The sequence below is a fragment of the Mus caroli genome, unplaced genomic scaffold (genome assembly GCF_978045245.1).
Source record: "Mus caroli unplaced genomic scaffold, Mus_caroli_1 scaffold_6, whole genome shotgun sequence".
NCBI lineage: Eukaryota > Metazoa > Chordata > Mammalia > Rodentia > Muridae > Mus > Mus caroli.
Genome location: NW_028227261.1, coordinates 21,816,586 through 21,834,735, shown reverse-complemented (window position 1 = coordinate 21,834,735; position 18,150 = coordinate 21,816,586). Strand labels below are relative to the sequence as shown.

At 51.0% G+C, this 18,150-nt stretch overlaps 1 protein-coding gene across 1 annotated transcript; it reads left to right on the top strand.

Annotated features, from left to right (window-relative positions):
• Positions 1-1,480: 1,480 nt before the first annotated feature.
• Hmgcl (3-hydroxy-3-methylglutaryl-CoA lyase) lies at positions 1,481-17,473 on the top strand. The gene is made up of 9 exons (XM_085838844.1): positions 1,481-1,583; positions 5,685-5,768; positions 7,561-7,668; positions 8,787-8,882; positions 10,501-10,649; positions 13,592-13,655; positions 14,832-15,020; positions 15,638-15,763; positions 16,948-17,473. The coding sequence occupies exons 1-9, from the start codon at positions 1,524-1,526 to the stop codon at positions 17,047-17,049; spliced, it is 978 nt and encodes a 325-aa protein (XP_085694970.1). The 5' UTR covers positions 1,481-1,523; the 3' UTR covers positions 17,050-17,473.
• Positions 17,474-18,150: the final 677 nt, after the last annotated feature.

Below are 18,150 nucleotides of genomic sequence, written 5' to 3'. Positions count from 1 at the left end.
ATGGTAGCTCACAACCACGGGTAATGAGATCTGATGCCCTCTTCTGGGCAGGAGTGAGTGGGGTGGACAGGAGAAAGCAGAGGTCCTAAATTCAATTCCCCACAACCACATGAAGGCTCACAACCACCTGTATAGCTACAGTGTACTCATATACATAAAATAAATATAAAAAAAAAAAAACAAAGTAGAGGTGGAGGCAGGTTTGTTTTTGTTTGATGGGAGCAGAAAACCTTGTGGTTACAAAAGCAGGCCAGAGCAGGTTAGCAAAAGTTCCTGTAAGTGCCTGAGGGTCAAGCTGACCTCAATGTCAGCCCAAGGTCAGGTCAGGATTTAGCAAAAGCAAGATTTAGCAAAAATTCTTGTTTCACTCTTATGGCCTCACAGGTGTTCTACATAGACTTACATGTAGGCAAAACAGCCATGCACATGAAGTAAATACACTAGTAATAATTTAAAACTTTGGTGGGCATTGTGGCACATATCTTTAACTCCAGCACTTAGTAGGCAGATCTCTGTGAATTTAAGTCAGCCTGGTCTACATGGAGTATATGAGTACACTATAGCTGTACAGATGGTTGTGAGCCTTCATGTGGTTGTTGTAAATTGAATTTTAGGACATCTGCTCGCTCCAGTCGGCCACCACTCACTCAGGCCCAAAGATTTATTTAATAAGCACATGGTACCTGTCTTTAGACATATCAGAAGAGGGCGTCAGATCTCACTACGGGTGGTTGTAGTGAGACAGTGGTTGCTGGGACTTGAGCTCAGGACCTTCCGGAGAGCAGTCAGTGCTCTTACCCGCTGAGCCATCTCTCCAGCTCCACAGTGAACCTTTATACTACTTTGTGACCTTAACCTTTGGGGCGGGATCTGCGCCATTCTGCATGATGCACATGCATGTTTAGTCATTTGAAGACTTCCCCACTTCGAGGCTGAGGACCGGAAGACAAGAAGGAAGTAAGACAGTGTATGCACAGGGACACAATGATTCCTAATGGCCAGCTGCAGGGTTTCACAAGTCACCTGAGCACCAGAAACAGCCCCTAGAAGCCCACAGTTATAGCAGTCCTTTGCTAACCTAGGCTTTCTTGTCTTCCCTGTTCCTTTAAGACTAAAGGAGCCATCGGCTAGGCCCACCAGCTTCCCAGTCATCTTCAATCCCAACAACATGCCCTGGAAACACTAAGCCTTTCAGAAGGCAGATAAATGGCCCTGGATTGGAACCGGGTGTGATTTAAGACGTGGGGGAAGCAGGTAGAGGTGAAGATCTTGGGATCTGCACATGGGCTGTCAAGTGTCATGGCTCTTCATGGGACACCTGTTCAGAAAATCATGGTGTGGGCATGATCAGAATAGAGCTACGTAGAGGGGAGTAGGAAAGGAAAACAGACAGGCTGAGGGGTGGAACCAAACTGGGAGTTTCACAAGAGGAGCGATGCTCCGCCTCCGGCCCTGACCACGCCCACAGAGGGATCGGCGGTCACGTGGTGCCCAGTGGGTTGGCCTCCGGAGTCTGGGTGAAGATGGCGTCAGTGAGGAAAGCTTTCCCGCGGAGGCTGGTGGGCTTGGCGTCCCTCCGGGCTGTAAGTGCTCCCCAGGCGGGTGACAGTCATGGGATCGGGCGGGCCTCGTCAGCTGCTGTGACGGGCGGAGCGGGACCGCTCCAGGGACTGTTGCCGGGAGGATTTGAGAGTTCTGGACCCAGCCGGTCTGGCTCAGATCCATTGCAAGAAACGGGGAAACTGAGGCGGCGGGAAGAGAATCGACCCGCTGTGACTGTGGAGACCGGGGACACCATCCTGGGCGTCCTACCTCCCTTACGGTGACCCTGACTCCTTTCCCTATTTGAGCTTCGGATCTCTCCGGCCCTTCATTAGTAGAAAACAGTGTTCAGTGTGGGAAACACAAGCATTCCTGTCTTCCGCCTTCCTCGGCCCTTGTTGCTTTTATGGACGCCTGGGGAGAACTTGGATGGCGTGGGCCGGACAGGGATTCCCTCAGAACTGTCCTTTGGGCCTGTTTGGTCCTGGCGTTCTGTCCACGCGCAGTTATTTGAAGGAAGGGGGGCCAAAAAGCCGTGCTGGTTAAACCGCAAACTGGTGTCCGGGTGATCTGCCACTTTCTAGGCTGAGTGACAGAGGTGTGTACTCAGCTTGCTTATGCGTAAAATGGAGAGTCTCATCCCAGCACTTGAGGCAGAGGCAGGCGGATTTCTGAGTTCGAGGCCAGCCTGGTCTGCAAAGTGAATTCCAGGACAGCCAGGACTACACAGTGAAACCCTGTGTCGGGAAAAAAAAAGAAAAAAAAAAAAAAAAGAAAGAAAAAGAAAAAAAAGAAAGCCACTTCTGCATCTTTAGTCTACCCACTTCCAATGATTGCTCAGGGATCAAATGAAAAGGCAAATTTCAACGTAAGAAGTTAAGGAAATAAACCCGAGGGATAGAGGGTGAGCGAATGAGAATTAAGTAACATGGTGGGTCATAATATCTATCTATCTATCTATCTATCTAAGTTTCTTTCTATATAACTTTGGTATTCACTACATAGACCAGGCTAGCCTCAAACTCCGAGCCTGCCATGACTCTGGGCTTTCAGGCATGGACCACCATGCCCAGCTAGGGATAATTTTTACAAACTAGTGTGAGGAAATGATCCCTCATGAGTCTTATGGCACAAGTCCAAGCTGGCACTTTTATTTCACTTGGTTTGGTTTGGTTTTTAAAGGCAGGCTTACTCATGCTTGGCTGTCTGGACTCAATTAGTAGACCAGGCTGGCTTTGAACTCACAGAGATCTACTTGCCTCTGCCTCCCAAGTCCTGGGATTAAAGGGATTAAAGGCATGCACCACCAGGTGAGCTATCTGACTTGGGTTTGAGAACCCTACTTAGATCTTCTGTGGAGTCATCTCTTCGACCCTGGGCTTTTTAAAAATCTCTCACATATCTCAGCCTGGCCTCAAGTTTGCTGTGTAGCTGAAAGCAGCCATGAGTTTCTGATTCCCCCTGCTTCCATCTCCGACGCTCCGGACCAAGGGCCATGTGCCCTTCCATCTCCCAAGCGCTGGGCCGAGGGCGGCGGGCCGCAAGCCACCACACCTGGCTGGGTTGTTGTGTTTAGAGCTGTGTGCTGGAGGAAGTGGAACTAAGTTCACTCTGTTCCAGAAAAGGAAGTTGGAAGCAGGCTTTGCTTCAGTGCATGCTTACTGAGCCTCTGCTATGTCTCAGGGCCTTGGGAAGAGCAATGCACAGATCCAGTCCCTGACCTGTGACACTCGCGCCCCTCTGGGCGTTTTAGATCTTTTTAGTCTGACAATCTGTTGGAGGGAGACGCCGCCGTTATATGGACCTTTCACTCAACTTGACGACTTCTTGGGTTGTATTATTATTATAATTAATGTCATTATTAATTTTTAATTTTATGTGTATTGGTGTTTGCCTGCATGTATGTCTGTCTGTGTGAGGGTGTTGGATCCTTGAGTCGGAATTACAGGCAACGGTGAGCTGCTATGTGGTTGCTGGAAATTGAACTCAGGTCCACCGGCAGAGCAGCCAGTGCTCTTGACTGCTGAGCCACCTCTCCAGCCCCCTGCCGACTTCTTGTAATTCAGTTGCTTGTCAGAAACTGTTCCAGCTAAAACCCAAAGCTGCTTCAGGTGCGCTGAAGAGCGAGCTCCAGTAGATTTCCTCAAGGTCTTCATGGGCTTGGAGAACTTTGGCATGCATGCCATCTTTCTCTTTGTTCTATTGCAGTATGTTTACCTGGGGGTGGGGGAAGGGCTGGAGAGATGGCTCGCTGCTTTAAAATGATTGCTGCTCTTCCACAGGACCTGGTCTTGACTCCTACAACCTACCTGGTGGCTTACAACCATCGGTGACTCCAGTCTTAAGGGATATGCTGTTCTCTTATGAGGGCAATGCACACATGTGTCATAAAATGCAGGCAGAGGGCTGGAGAGATGGCTTAGTGGTTAAGAGCACTGACTGTTCTACCAAAGGTCCTGAGTTCAATTCCCAGCAACCATATGGTGGCTCACAACCATCTGTAATGAGATCTGACCCCCTCTTCTGGAGTGTCTGAAGATAGCTACAGTGTAATCCTATAATAAATAATTAAAAAACAAAATGCAGGCAGAATACCCATACACATAAATAAATAATTAAGCAAGGTGTTTGTTTGTTTGTTTTTTGTTTTTCAAGGCAGGGTTTCTCTGTGTAGTCCTGGCTGTCCTGGAACTCACTCTGTAGACCAGACTGACTTTGAACTCAGAAATCTGCCTGCCCCTGCCTCTCAAGTGCTGGGATTAAAGGCGCACCACCACTGCCTGGCACAAGTTTCTTTAGGTAGTAGGGGAAGATCTGAGAGAGACTCAACAGTAAACTAAAAGCTTTAAAATTTGGGGGAAATGCTTTCTTCAACTGCTGGGGTTGTCCTCTCAGACCCACTATCCCTCCTGTGAGCCATTTGCTTTAAATCAGGCTTTACACAAGCCTTAACATAGCCAAGTCTTTCTCCACATCCCATTCCTGATGCTGAATCTAAGGCTCACTCCTCCTGGGTCTCAGTGACTGCTGTCCTCTGGACAGCTCTGCCCTTTGTTCATTATCCCCTGTGCCTGTAACATTACTGAGCGCGTTGCCAGGCACAGAGCCAGTCAGGATGAGATGGAGTAGAGAGAGCTTCCTCTCCCTGAGCTTATATGGAAGGAAATAATTGTAGTCTGGAGAAATACAAAGGACCCAAGATGGTGGGTTAATAGCTCTTCTGGGTAGTGGTGCACGCTTTTAATCCCAGCACTTGGGAGGCAGAGGCAGGCGGATTTCTGAGTTCGAGGCCAGCCTGGTCTACAAAGTGAGTTCCAGGACAGCCAGGGCTACACAGAGAAACCCTGTCTGGGGAGGGGGGGGGTGTTGGGGGGGAATAGCTCTGCCGAGGCTGGTGGGAGGAAGGCTCTCTGACTGACTGAACGATTGAGGGGATCTAGGTCAGGCCTGCTGGGCTGCAGCATAGCAAGCGTGGGCAGAGGGTGGAAGGGGGTGGAACAGTAGGGGTGAGTGATGAGGTCAGCCAGCGCTGAACTCTGCAGAGCCTCTCAGGCAGGATGACGGGGGAGGAGGGGGTGAGTCAGATTCCAGCTGAGCAGCAGTGTGTCCGTGCGGATGTGCATACGCGCTACCCATAGGCAGGATGGGATCGAGTGAGTGAGAGGACAGTGTGGAAGTCTGGGGACTGCTGAATGACTGCTGGGGGGCGGGGGGGGGCAGGGGAGGTGGGTCTGGACCAGAGGAGGACCCGGCTGAGCTGGGAGCACAGCTTCCTTGCTTATTCCTGTTCAAAGCAGTCTGCTTTTTTATCTTAAGATTGAAAGAGCCGGGCTGGTGAGATGGCTCAGTGGGTAAGAGCACCCGACTGCTCTTCCGAAGGTCCAGAGTTCAAATCCCAGCAACCACATGGTGGCTCACAACCATCCGCAATGAGATCTGGCGCCCTCTTCTGGAGTGTCTGAAGACAGCTACAGTGTACTTACATATAATAAATAAATCTTAAAAAAAAAAAAAAAAAAAAAAGATTGAAAGAGCCTAGATGTGAGGTACCATAGCTGCCTGTGGTAGCAAAGGGAGACCCGCGCTCTCTGTGTCATCCTATGCTAACGCCTGACACTTGGGTTTCCTCATTTAAACCACAGGTGAGCACCTCCTCCATGGGCACTTTGCCAAAGCGGGTGAAGATCGTGGAAGTCGGTCCCCGAGACGGGCTGCAGAATGAAAAGGTAAGGAGGGGGGAAAGGATGTCTCGCGTCTCTGTTCTGAGCATTCCAGGGAAGTTGGGGCAGATACATTATGGACTTTGTTAACCTGGAATATTATACAGATGTTAATATTATATAATATTGTAATAATATTATAATAATAAGTATATCAAGTGGCTCAAGACTGTAAAACAAAATATATACTCAGTTTTATCCCTATGTAGAAGAAACATAAAAGGCTTATGTATAGGTAGAAGTATTTACTTAGAAAGGAATATAAAACTTTCTTTAAAAAAGTGTTCTAGGGCTGGGCGTGGTGGCGCACGCCTTTAATCCCAGCACTCGGGAGGCAGAGGCAGGCGGATTTCTGAGTTCGAGGCCAGCCTGGTCTACAAAGTGAGTGCCAGGACAGCCAGGGCTACACAGAGAAACCCTGTCTCGAAAAACCAAAAAAAAAAAAAAAAAAGTGTTCTAGGGGTGGAGAGCAACTGTGTACTCACATACATAAAATAAATATATCTTTTTTTTAAGGTGTTCTAAACCTGTGGGCACAACACTCATGTGGCCAAGGGTGATCTTGATGTGGCTCACACAGTCTTAATATATGTATAGAATATATGTGGCTTGTGAGCACTTGAATGTGGCTAGCGATGGGACTGGAGACATGACTCAATGGTTAAGAGCACTTCCTGCTCAGAGGACGAGACTTCAATTCCCTGTACCTATATGGTGACTTATCTGTAACTCCGGTCCCAGGGAGCATGACAGGAAGGCCTCACGAAGACGACCTAGAACCATTAAGACTCGTAACATAATCCAACTGGCTGGCACCAAGGAGTCATGAAAGGCATTATTATTATCATTATCATTATTATTTATTAGTGTTATTGTTGTTTTGAGACAGGGTTTCTCTGTGTAGCCCTGACTGTCCTGGAACTCGCTCTGTAGACCAAACTAGTCTCAAATTCACAGAGATCCACTTGCCCCTGCCTTCTGAGTGCTGGGATTAAAGGCATGTGCCACCACCACCACCACCTACCTTAAGGTTTATTTTGAATTTTTTGTCTGTATGTGTGTACCTGTGTGTATCTGCCACATGCATGCAGTGCCTACAGAGGCCAGTAGGGGGCGTTGGGTCTCCTGGAGCTGTTGGAGTTCATGGACGTATGTGAGTTGCCCAGCGTGAGTACTGGGAACTGAGAAAGGATTCTCTGGAAAACAGTGAAAACAGTAAGGACTCTTTACTGATGAGCTGAGCCAGTCCTCGTGCTCCAGCCCCTCATGGGAGACTTATGGGCAGGAAAGTAAGGATGCTTCCAGCGTAGGGCGAGTTAACAGGGGAAAACCATGCCCTAGCACACCTGGGACCTTCGGGGTGATTAGAAAGGAACCCAGAGGCTGCGCTGAGTGACCAGATGTAGGGAAGGAATGGAAAGGAGCTATGAGGAGAGAGAAGGGGAGGGTGTGGCACTTGCGGGTCCATCCCACAGCACGCAGACAGCCATGGTGATTCATCTCCAGCCAAGGCATATTGCTCTCAGTTAATGATGGGGTCCTAGACTAACACACTGAACTATGGACATGTCTGCATAGGGAGAAAAGGGGGCTTCCGTGTAAATATGAACGCCTCAGGTGAGCAGGCTTCTGTGCCAGGAGACATGGGTGGTAGAGCTTGGAGATCACGTGTAAGCTCGCGTTAGTGGCTGAAGTCAGTGAGGAGCCAAGGCTTGGGCTGAGGCGCTGGCCAGCGACCTCGGCCGCCTTTCCTTACCAGTGTGGCTGACTTCCTTTTCTGGGTTTCTGTCTACCACAGAGTATTGTACCCACCCCAGTGAAGATCAGGCTGATCGACATGCTTTCCGAAGCAGGGCTCCCCGTGATCGAGGCCACCAGCTTTGTCTCTCCCAAGTGGGTGCCGCAGGTGAGGCCAGGCTGCGGGAGAAGCCTGTTCCAGGTGGGAGGGAGGGAGGGAAGTGTCCCATTTGCTCTCGTAGCCTCTGGAAGCGTAGCTTTCCATGTCCCTGGCTTGAGGGCTCTCAGGTGAATCTGAGCACTGGGTAGCAGGGGATGAACTCGACCTGGGAACCAGGGGCTTTGATTCAGTCTGGGCTCTGACCTGGCTTACTGGAGCCCTTGCTTAGTGAGGCCTTTGCCCTCTTCAGTTAGAGGTGGCCTCTGAGGTCTCTCCTAGCTCTGAGAATATAGGATGCTGGTGATCTGCACTATCTGTGTTTGTAAAGGGGAGAGCGAAAATTTGTCTTAGTTAGGGTTTTACTGCTGTGAACAGACACCATGACCAAGGCAACTCTTTTTTTTTTTTTTTTCTTTCTTTTTTGGTTTTTCGAGACAAGGTTTCTCTGTATAGCCCTGGCTATCCTGGAACTCACTTTGTAGACCAGGCTGGCCTCGAACCCAGAAATCCGCCTGCCTCTGCCTCCCAAGTGCTGGGATTAAAGGTGTGCAGCACCACAGCCTGGCCCAAGGCAACTCTTATAAAGGACAACATTTAATTGGGGCTGGCTTACAGGTTCAGAGGGTCAGTTCATTATCATCAAGGCAGGAACATGGCAGCATCCAGGCAGGCATGGTGCAGGAGGAGCTGAGAGTTCTACATCTTCATCTGAAGGCTGCTAACAGAATATTGACTTCCAGGCAGCTAGAACTGTCCTTATAGACCACACCCACGGTGACACACCTATTCCAACAGGGCCACACCTTCTAACAGCGCCACTCCCTGGGCCAAGCATATACAAACCATCACAGAATTGCTGCTTCCTAGCAAACAATCCCCTGATAGCACCAGGCAATGCAGAGGGAGTGGCGCCCAGGGCCCCACCAGAGAAGGTTCTCGGTAAGTGGCTTGTGACTGCAGGTACCTCAGAGGTGGCAGTACTGACACAGGAGCTGCCAAGATCACGCTGACCAGGGTTTCCTCTGACCCCTCCCTGGTCAGGCAGATAAGAAAAGTATTGGAGACAAAAAATTCAGTAGTGAGGAGGTTTTTTCTCCTGCTGAGGTCTTGGCTTCTTCGGCTCCCAGATGGCTGACCACTCTGACGTCTTGAAGGGCATTCAGAAGTTTCCTGGCATCAACTACCCAGTCCTGACTCCAAACATGAAAGGCTTTGAGGAAGCGGTAAGAGGTTGACTTGCAAGGCCCCTGAGAGAGACCAGTCCCTGCCTTGTCCTGGGATGTCCCTCTGAACAGCCTGCCACCTGTGGGGCTGAATATCATCAGACTGGGGCTGGGGGTGGGGCTGGAGGGTTTGGGGTGGGGTGGGGCGGGAAGTTCAGCCCTGTCACTCACTCCTCTGTTGTCTTAATGAATTGCTTAACCTCAGTCAGTTCTGCCTCTGAGCCATGAATGATAGCAGCACTTTACCACTGAGTCGATGCTCCCATAATCAATGTTTAGTCATAGCTGAGAGACAAGGCCTGATAGAAAACCACCGAGGTCTGGGATCACCCACTTTGGTTTTGTTGTTGTTGTTTTAGTTTTTACTTTATGTGTACTATAGTGGTTTTTGTTGTTGTGTTGTTTTGTTTGTGCCCTGTGCATGCAGTACCTGCAGAGACCACAATAGGGCATAAGATCCTTGGAACTGGAATTGCAGACAGTAGTTAGCAGCCGTGTGGGGACAGTAGTTAGCAGCTTCTGGAGAGGTTGATGGTGTGATTTGACATAAACTTATTTCATGAGTGACCCCCCCACCTCAGGTTGACAGTGGCAGTGGTGGATTTCCCTGGAGGACGCCAGACTTGATGGGTGTCTGGTATCTCAGATGGGCTGCCTCATGCTCACAAGGGGAACGCTCCAGCCCAGCGCTACTCTCCAGCCTTGTTTTTGTTTTGGTTGTTGGTTTTTTGGGTTTATTTATTTATTTATTTATTTTTATTTATTTATTTATTTTTGAGACAAGGTTTCTCTGTGTAGCCCTGGCTGTGCTAGAACTCCCTCTGTAGACCAGGCTGGCCTCGGACTCACGGGCATCCACCTGCCTCTGCCTCCTGAGTGCTGGGATGGAAGGTGTGCACCGCCACCCACCCAGCTCTGTTTTGAGGTATAAGCAGTTCCGAGGGCTGCTTGAGAAAGTAGTGCAAGCCATCACAGAATTGCTCTGCTGCCTCACGTTCCGGAGGTCAGGAGTGTTGGCTGCGTCTGAGGCCTCCAGAGAGCCACGTATCCTGTAGTAACTAGGGATGCGCGGTTAGTCTTGGCATTGCTGGGTTTGTACGTGCCTCACTCCAGTGCCTGCCTCCACTTCACGTGGCCTTTCATGGCTCAGTACTTCACACCTTCACACAGCCATCTTTGAAGGATACCAGTCATTCTGGGTTAGGGATACTCTGCCCTGGTATGGTCTAATTTATCCAGCTACATTTCAATGACCCTGTTCCCAAGTAGGTAACATGGTCTGGGGAACTAGGGACTGGGACGTCCACATGTTTATTATTATTTAATTTATTTACTTGTGTGATTTGATTCTCTCCTTCCTACCATGTGGATCCTGGGGAATTGAACTCATATCATCAGGCTTGATGGCATATACCTTTTGCCTGCTGAGCCATCTTGCCTGCCCCACCTTATTTCCTAAAGTGTATATATGTATATGTGTGTGTATGTATGTACGTATGTATGTATGTTCAGCCTATGAAACTTATAAAACTGTAAAACTTGCCATAAAAAAGTATTTTTGCCAGTGACCGCTTTCTCCAGGAGCAAAGTGCTAAAGGTATTCACTGGGTATTGGCAGGTAGCTGCGGGTGCCAAGGAAGTGAGCATCTTCGGTGCTGCGTCTGAGCTCTTCACCCGGAAGAACGTGAACTGCTCTATAGAGGAGAGTTTCCAGCGCTTTGCTGGAGTCATGCAGGCCGCCCAGGCCGCCAGCATCCCTGTGAGAGGGTGAGTGAGCCCCTTTCTCCGGGCCCTTGTAGAGTGGAGCCAATTCCCCCACCGCCCGGTCGGTCTCTCTCCCTCGGGCTGGGTGTCCCAAGCTCTGCTCCTGGGAACCATTCTCCAAGTGCATGTGGTCAGATGAGCCAGGCTTTCTCTCAGACATACAGTGTTGACTGACCAAGTGTAGGTCAGCTTAAGGCAGCTGACCCTGCCTTAAGTCTGGAATGTTGTGTGCCACCATGCCCAACCCTGCTGGGAAGCCAGGCCTGGCAGCATGGGAACTGGTAGCCTGTGGCTTTAAACATGTCTCAAAACAAACAAGCACAGACAGACAAACAGCAGAGTGACGTGTTGGGCATGAAGCCCAGTCCCGATGAGGTTTTGTAACACGTGAGTCCGCTACCACTGAGCTATGTCCACGCTGAGTGACCGCTTTCACTGTGATTTTCAGGGCTCTGTGTGCGGCACCCCTGCCCTCTGCAGTGTTCTCTCCCTCTGCCTCTGTCCCTGCCCATTCTTCTCCCTCTGCCTTTGCCCCTGCCTCTCCGTCTGCCTCTGCCCCTGCCTCTCCCTCTGCCCCTGCCTCTCCCTCTGCCTCTGCCCCTGTCTCTCCCTCTGCCTTTGCCTCTGCCCCTGCCCCTGCCTCTCCCTCTGCCCCTGTCCCAGGGCCTTTGCACTCGCTCCCCACAGCACAGTGCTTCCCTCTGTTCTGCCTCTCAGCTCCTGCAGGGCCCTCCTTGCACATCAGCTCCTCTTGCTTTTCTTTGTCTCTCAGCAGGAGACAGCGCCCCTCCTTGGGGGCCAAAGGCTTCTGATGCCCTGAAACACTAAGCTGTTTAGCTCCTCAGCCTCCCTTACCAGGCTGGCTGTGCTCTGGCCTGGGGGAGGCCCACTTCCCACATCCCTGGGTGATGCTCCCCCATCAAAGGACGGCACAGAGACCTGATGAGCAGGTGGAGGACGGGGAAGCTGGTTCTCCAACCTGTGCCCCAGCTCCCAGGCCTGTACTCGGACTTGGTAAATTCCCCACGCCCCCTCCCCAGACAGGGTATCACTATGTATCTATGTAGCCAGCTATCCTGGACCTCACAGAGATCCGCCAGCCTCTGTGCCCTGACTGCTAGGATCAGAGGTGTGCCCCTGTACCACCTTTCCTTGCTTAGCAATGTTGGGAGAAAGAACAAAACAGGAAAATGCAGGTGGAACGCACACGGAGGTTGTGGAAATGTGGATCCAGCAAACATTTACTGAATCTCTTTTTATTTATTTTTTTATTTTAAAGATTTATTTATTATTATACATAAGTATACTATAGCTGTCTTCAGACACACCAGAATAGGACATCAGATCCCATTACAGATGGTTGTGAGCCACCATGTGGTTGCTGGGAATTGAACTCAGGACCTTTGGAAGAACAGTCAGTGCTCTTAACCTCTGAACCATCTCTCCAGCCCCTTTATTTTATTTTTTAAGGTTATTTATCTATCTATTGAGGCAGGGTCTTTCTCTGTAACCCTGGCTGGCCTGGAACTCACAGAGATCCACCTGCCTTTGCGTTTGCCTCCCAGGTGCTGGCACTAAAGGTGTGTGCCACCACGCCCGGCTCCATTTTTTTTTTTAAAGATTTATTTATTATATGTAAGTACACTGTAGCTGTCCTCAGACACTCCAGAAGAGGGCATCAGATTTCATCACGGATGGTTGTGAGCCACCATGTGGTTGCTGGGATTTGAACTCTGGACCTTCAGAAGAGCAGTCGGCGCTCTTAACCACTGAGCCATTTCACCAGCCCCCATTTTTTAATATATAGAATTTTTGTTTCCATGAGGCATTTTGTTTAGGGCTTTTTGTTTGGTTGGGTTTGTGTTGTTTGTTTGTTGAGACTGGTTGCCTCTGTGTAGCCCTGGCTATCCTAGAACACACTCTGTAGACCAGGCTGGCCTGGAACTCACAGATCCATCTGTCTCTGCCTCCTGACCACTGCCTGGGTACCATTTCATTCTTTAGGTTCATGTTGACTAGGAACTCATTTTGTAATGGAAGTTGGCAATCCTCCTGCCTCCGCCTTCCAAGGGCTAGGATTGTAGGCTTGAATTTTCACCCTCAGCATAACTAAAGCTGCCCCAGTGCCAACAGGTGGTGACAGCAGACTCTACATGATTGTCACAGTCAGTCTGGGAGCCCCTCCTGCCTCATGTCATACTTCCTTGCCCCGACTGTCCCCAGGCCTTTGCTCTGTCCTGAGCATGCCAGACCCTGGCCCTGACTGGAACACACCTTTGGAAGATCTTCCCCTCTGAACTCCCCATGCCCTCAGGGAGGTCTGCCTCGCTAACTCTTGCCATGCTGGCCGTCTCTGCCTCCCCCCACAACTTCCCATCCCCCACTGCTTCCTTCACAGCTCATCTCTTTCTGGAATTCTCTCCCCTCCTAACCTGACTGAGGTCATATTTACCATCTTCCTGACTTGAATGAGCTCCTGCAGGTTAGGCTCCTCCCACTGCTCTGTGCCCAGTGCCTGGCACATCCTCTTCATCTCAGTAAATATCAGAGCGGGTGAGGCATCGGGCCCTGGAGCCTGTGTGTTCACGCTGGCATTACTGACCTGAATACTGTTCCCCCGCCCCCACCCCAAGCAAACGGGGCTCCCCCTCCAGACACTCCGCTCCAGTCTGCTTCCTTGTACCTCTTGGGAATTCTCAGCCACCTGCAGCCCTGCTTCCGCTCTAGTGGCCTCTAAGCCCCGCCTTCCCTGCCGGTCCTCTCTGCTTCTGCCCAGAAGTAGGGCAAAGAGCCTTTTCCCCACGCAGAGCCGACCTTTCACCCAGCACTGGGTCTCCTGCTCCGCTTCATGTTTACTGTGGGCTCACCAGGGATGTGTGTCAGATGGTCACCAGCCCTTCTATGGGCAATGGGGACCCTGATGCGTTCCTCCCCCTTTTCCACAGGTATGTCTCCTGTGCCCTCGGATGCCCCTACGAGGGGAAGGTCTCCCCGGCTAAAGTTGCTGAGGTGTGTGCAGTGGGGCCAGGTCTTGTGAGGGTGACTTCCTTGCCACCCTGCAGGCGCAGCTCCCCTCCCTTTCCCAGAAGAACACACTCTCACTCATATACTGCGAGCCCAGCCCGGCTGCCCCACAGGCCACCTCGTGGCAGGTCTCTAGCCCACCTGAAAGCCCCAGCCCAGCTTCCAGTCTCACCAGCTAAGGCGTCATCTCCAGTGTGGTATTCCCCAGGAACCCCAGCTCCCCTGGAGTAGGTTAGAGAGCGCACCCATCCTCTTGACTAGCAACCAGGGCTCCACGGAGGAAGACCCAACATAGGGACTGGGTGTGAGGAACTTGAGCCATTTTATCCAGAAAACCCCGCTGCTGACTTAATGCTGCTCTTCCATTTATAGTCGAGGAAGCAGGTCACTCGCCACCCTGGGTACAGATGGCAGATTGGGTCTCAGCCCATTGTATCCCATGGAGTCCTTTTTCTTTCTCCCCAGTACCATGTGGCATCCAGTTAGAGGAATGGCCGGTGGCTGCTGTGCCCTGGTCTGTGCACCCCACCCCCATGGCTACCACCCTATAGCCCATCACCAGTCTCTAGAAGCAGAAATTGAAGCTCACAGAAGCTATACCTCCCAAAGCAGGTAGCCAGTGAGCAGCAGAGTGCGGACTGGAACATGGTCCCAGGGCCCTGCCATTACTGTCACCTGATAGGCACATGGGTAGGGGTGGAGGGTGGTACATCACCTGGTCATTTACAGGATGGTCATCTCTGTCATTCAGGCCAGGCATGGGGATGAGGGAGCAGTTGGCAGTTTAGCATTTGCAGTGAGCCAGCCAATTGCAAACGAGTTTCCAAAGAGTTACATAGCCTCTGTGTTTCCTGAAGTATCAGACTAGTACCTTAGACCTACAGATCACAGATCCACCTCCCTCTGGAGGAAGGGCTGCTGATTCCAGTCAGCATGGGGAGGAAGGAAATGGGCTGGGGCTGGGGCTGCTGGAGGTGCTGGCTGGTTCTGGAACTCGGTCTCGCAGCTACTGGGTAATGCTGGTCCCTTCCACTGAAACTGTCGGGGTAGAGTCCAAGAGGAACACAGCGCCTCTGATGGGCAGAGTCCCTGCTTCTGAGTCCCAGTGTCACATGCTGGTGGCTCTGGGCTCCTCTATTAAGTATCTGCTTACTTCTCCAGGTTGCCAAGAAGTTGTACTCAATGGGCTGCTATGAGATCTCCCTTGGGGACACCATAGGCGTAGGCACCCCAGGACTCATGAAAGACATGCTGACTGCTGTCATGCATGAAGTGCCTGTGGCTGCATTGGCTGTCCACTGCCATGATACTTATGGTCAAGCTCTAGCCAACACCTTGGTGGCCCTGCAGGTAATGAAAGCTGTGTGCCCCTATTCCCAGAGGGCGTGGGGCAGGGAAGTGCCATTTCATGTATTTATTAAAGTATTGAGGCGGATGTCTATGAGGCCACGGATGGCGGCACACACAGGTTAAGGGAGTAGCTTTCCCACAGAACGTAACTGAGACTTAGCGTTGGTCCTTCTACCATGTGAGGCCTGGGGATTAAACTCATGTTATCGGGTTTGGGGGCAAGCACCTTTACCCTCTGAGCCATCTTGCTGGCCCATTACAAATCCTTCTGAGAATTCTCCAACCTCTCATTTCTTTGACACTATTCAAAATAAAACCCCCCAAAAGAGCTGTACCTAGTATCTACCACTCTGGGACTGGGGGGGGCTAGACTGGTGGCCCGGAGGAGCCTCTCTGAGGAGAGCCCCAAAGGGTGAAATGGAGGCAGGGGCCGACCATAAAGGGGTAGAGGAAGTCCTCCAGCAGGGAGAGCAGTGCCACAGAGGAGACTGTGTTCCAGGGAGAGCAGCTCTGTCCCTCAGTGGGTTCCTCTGACATCGGGGCAGGAGGTGTAGGAGGAGGCTCCCCAGGCTCCAGGCCCTGGCAACAGCCGCCGTTCACCGTCTTTATGTTTTCAGATGGGTGTGAGCGTTGTGGACTCCTCTGTGGCAGGACTTGGAGGCTGTCCCTATGCAAAAGGGGCATCAGGGAACTTGGCTACCGAGGACCTGGTCTACATGCTGACTGGCTTAGGGATTCACACGGTAAGCTAGCCTGCCCCCTGGTGGTGGGCATCCCTCAACTACCCAGGGCTTACCTAGAGACCATGGGCATGCATGCTTAGGGTTGGTGGAGCTTAAGCAGGGCTTGTGGAAGCCTTCTGTTTCTGAGAGTTATCTAGGAGAGTTGAGAGTGAGCAATCTGGAGTAGGAGCCCTTGTGAGGTTTGAAGTCCTGACAGAGCAGCCTGGGGTGTGTGTATTAATAACCAGTAGACAAGGGCCTGAGCAGGAGAGGCTCTGTTGGTGGCCTTAGAGGGAGGAGATTAAGACCCCGAGGGTGAGAATGAGCCAACCAAAAAAGAGAATAAAGAGAGAGGTCTCTGGCAGAGGAAACAGCGTGGCAGAAGAGACGTTGGTCTGCTTGGATATGATCATGGGCATAGGAGGCCAAGATCCCAGGGTGACATCCACACTTCAGTTGCAGGAGGCCCCCCAGAAAGTGTCTATGGTAGGAGCCCTAAGAGGGGGGGCAGCTTTGTGACCTGCAGTGAGTCACTTCCCCCAGACTGTTTTCTCTATGAAACAAGGGCACACTGTGAAATTAGCTGCACAGGGCTCCACTGGACTCTGTGGGACCTCAGTGGTGGCACAGAGGTCACACTGCATCTCAGCTTTGAGGTCTGATGGTTGAAAGCCCAGATCTCTTCCACCCCGGCTGCTCGACTTCCAAGTATTTCATCTCTGTAAACCCGAGTAACAACGGTGTGTGTGCTCTCCACTGTCACAGGATTAAGAAAACGCACGGCCAGAAGCATAGGTCAGTGGTGAGGCCCTGGAGCAATCTGTAGCATAGGAAGAAAACTGTAGCGTGCTTGGCACTCAGTAATGGCCGGCTAGCAGATAGGACTTGCTGTTACAGTCGAGTTGGGTGAAGGAGTGATCGAGTAGGTGAGACCTTCTCTAGCATTAGCGATGGTCTGGGGACAGTTTCAGCACAGGGAAAGAGACACAAAGGCCAATGAATGAACAGTTCCTATGGGACAGGCTGGACCCTGAACATGGAGATGGGACACCACTAATAAGGTCCCTCCCACAACCGCCTGCTGGAGACAGCCCCAGACAGTGGTCACAACTGTTGCAGGAGGGGCCTGTTTGCTGTCACCTTCCCCTTTCCATGTCACAGCTGTCTAGTCTGTTTGCCTCACTTTATTTCCTTACTTCTTCAAGGGTGTGAACCTCCAGAAACTTCTAGAAGCCGGGGACTTCATCTGTCAAGCCCTTAACAGAAAAACCAGTTCCAAAGTGGCACAGGCCACCTGCAAGCTCTGAGACCCTCGTTCGCCTGAACCAGAACGGTGGGCTTTGGGTGTACACGATGATTCCTGGATGAGGAGATGGAATGAGAGCAAATGAGCTGGCATCACAGAGGTCCCTGTCCCTGACGGAAAGGGCTAGAGCTGCCGGGCCTGGGCCAGCTCCCCAGAGCTGTGCCTAAGCTCTTGCTTGGGATGGCCCTGGGTGAGTCTGCCTGCCAACAGAGCTGATGTCCACCGTGCCACGACCACGGGGCCTTTGTTCTACCTCTGAGGACAGAGAGCAGTTTCCCCTTATGCCAGCAGAGCATTTGCTGGAATGGTGGAGGTTGATCTGCGTCTGTGGTCATCTGCCAACCCCAGCATCTCTGGGAAATCTCCACTCTGTACGTGATTATTTTGAAAACAGCTTATGTAATTAAAGGTTTAATTTTCTAATATCCAACCATTCAAACGTGTGTTTATGAGTGGAGGAGTAAAATCGCTCTGAGGGAAGAGGGAAGGCTTTGTGGCTGGTTCATCTCTGGATCTCTTCCATCGCCACACCCAAGCCCCCAGACCACTGACTGGAAATCATTGCTGTGGGTCTTTTCCTGAGACCAGCATGGTGGCTGGCTAGAACACCCAAGGACTCGCTTCTGAGAATGTGCCTCTGTTTCCAGAGCAGGAAGATAGATCTCTTATTTGGTCTGGAACTAGCTAAGGAGACTAGGCTGGCCGGCCAGTGAGCCCCAGGGATCGATCTGTATCTGCTTCCAGAGTGCTGAGATAACAAACTTCCACAATGGTCAGCTTGACATTATTTTTATTTTTATTATTATTATTTTTTTTTTAAAGATTTATTTATTACATGTAAGTACACTGTAGCTGTCTTCTACTCTCCAGAAGAGGGCGCCAGATCTCGTTACGGATGGTTGTGAGCCACCATGTGGTTGCTGGGATTTGAACTCTGGACCTTCAGAAGAGCAGTCGGGTGCTCTTACTCACTGAGCCATCTCACCAGCCCCTTATTTTTATTATTATTATTTGTTTGTTTGTTTGTTTGTTTTTCGAAACAGGGTTTCTCTGTATAGCTATGGCTGTCCTGGAACTCACTCTGTAGACCAGGCTGGCCTCG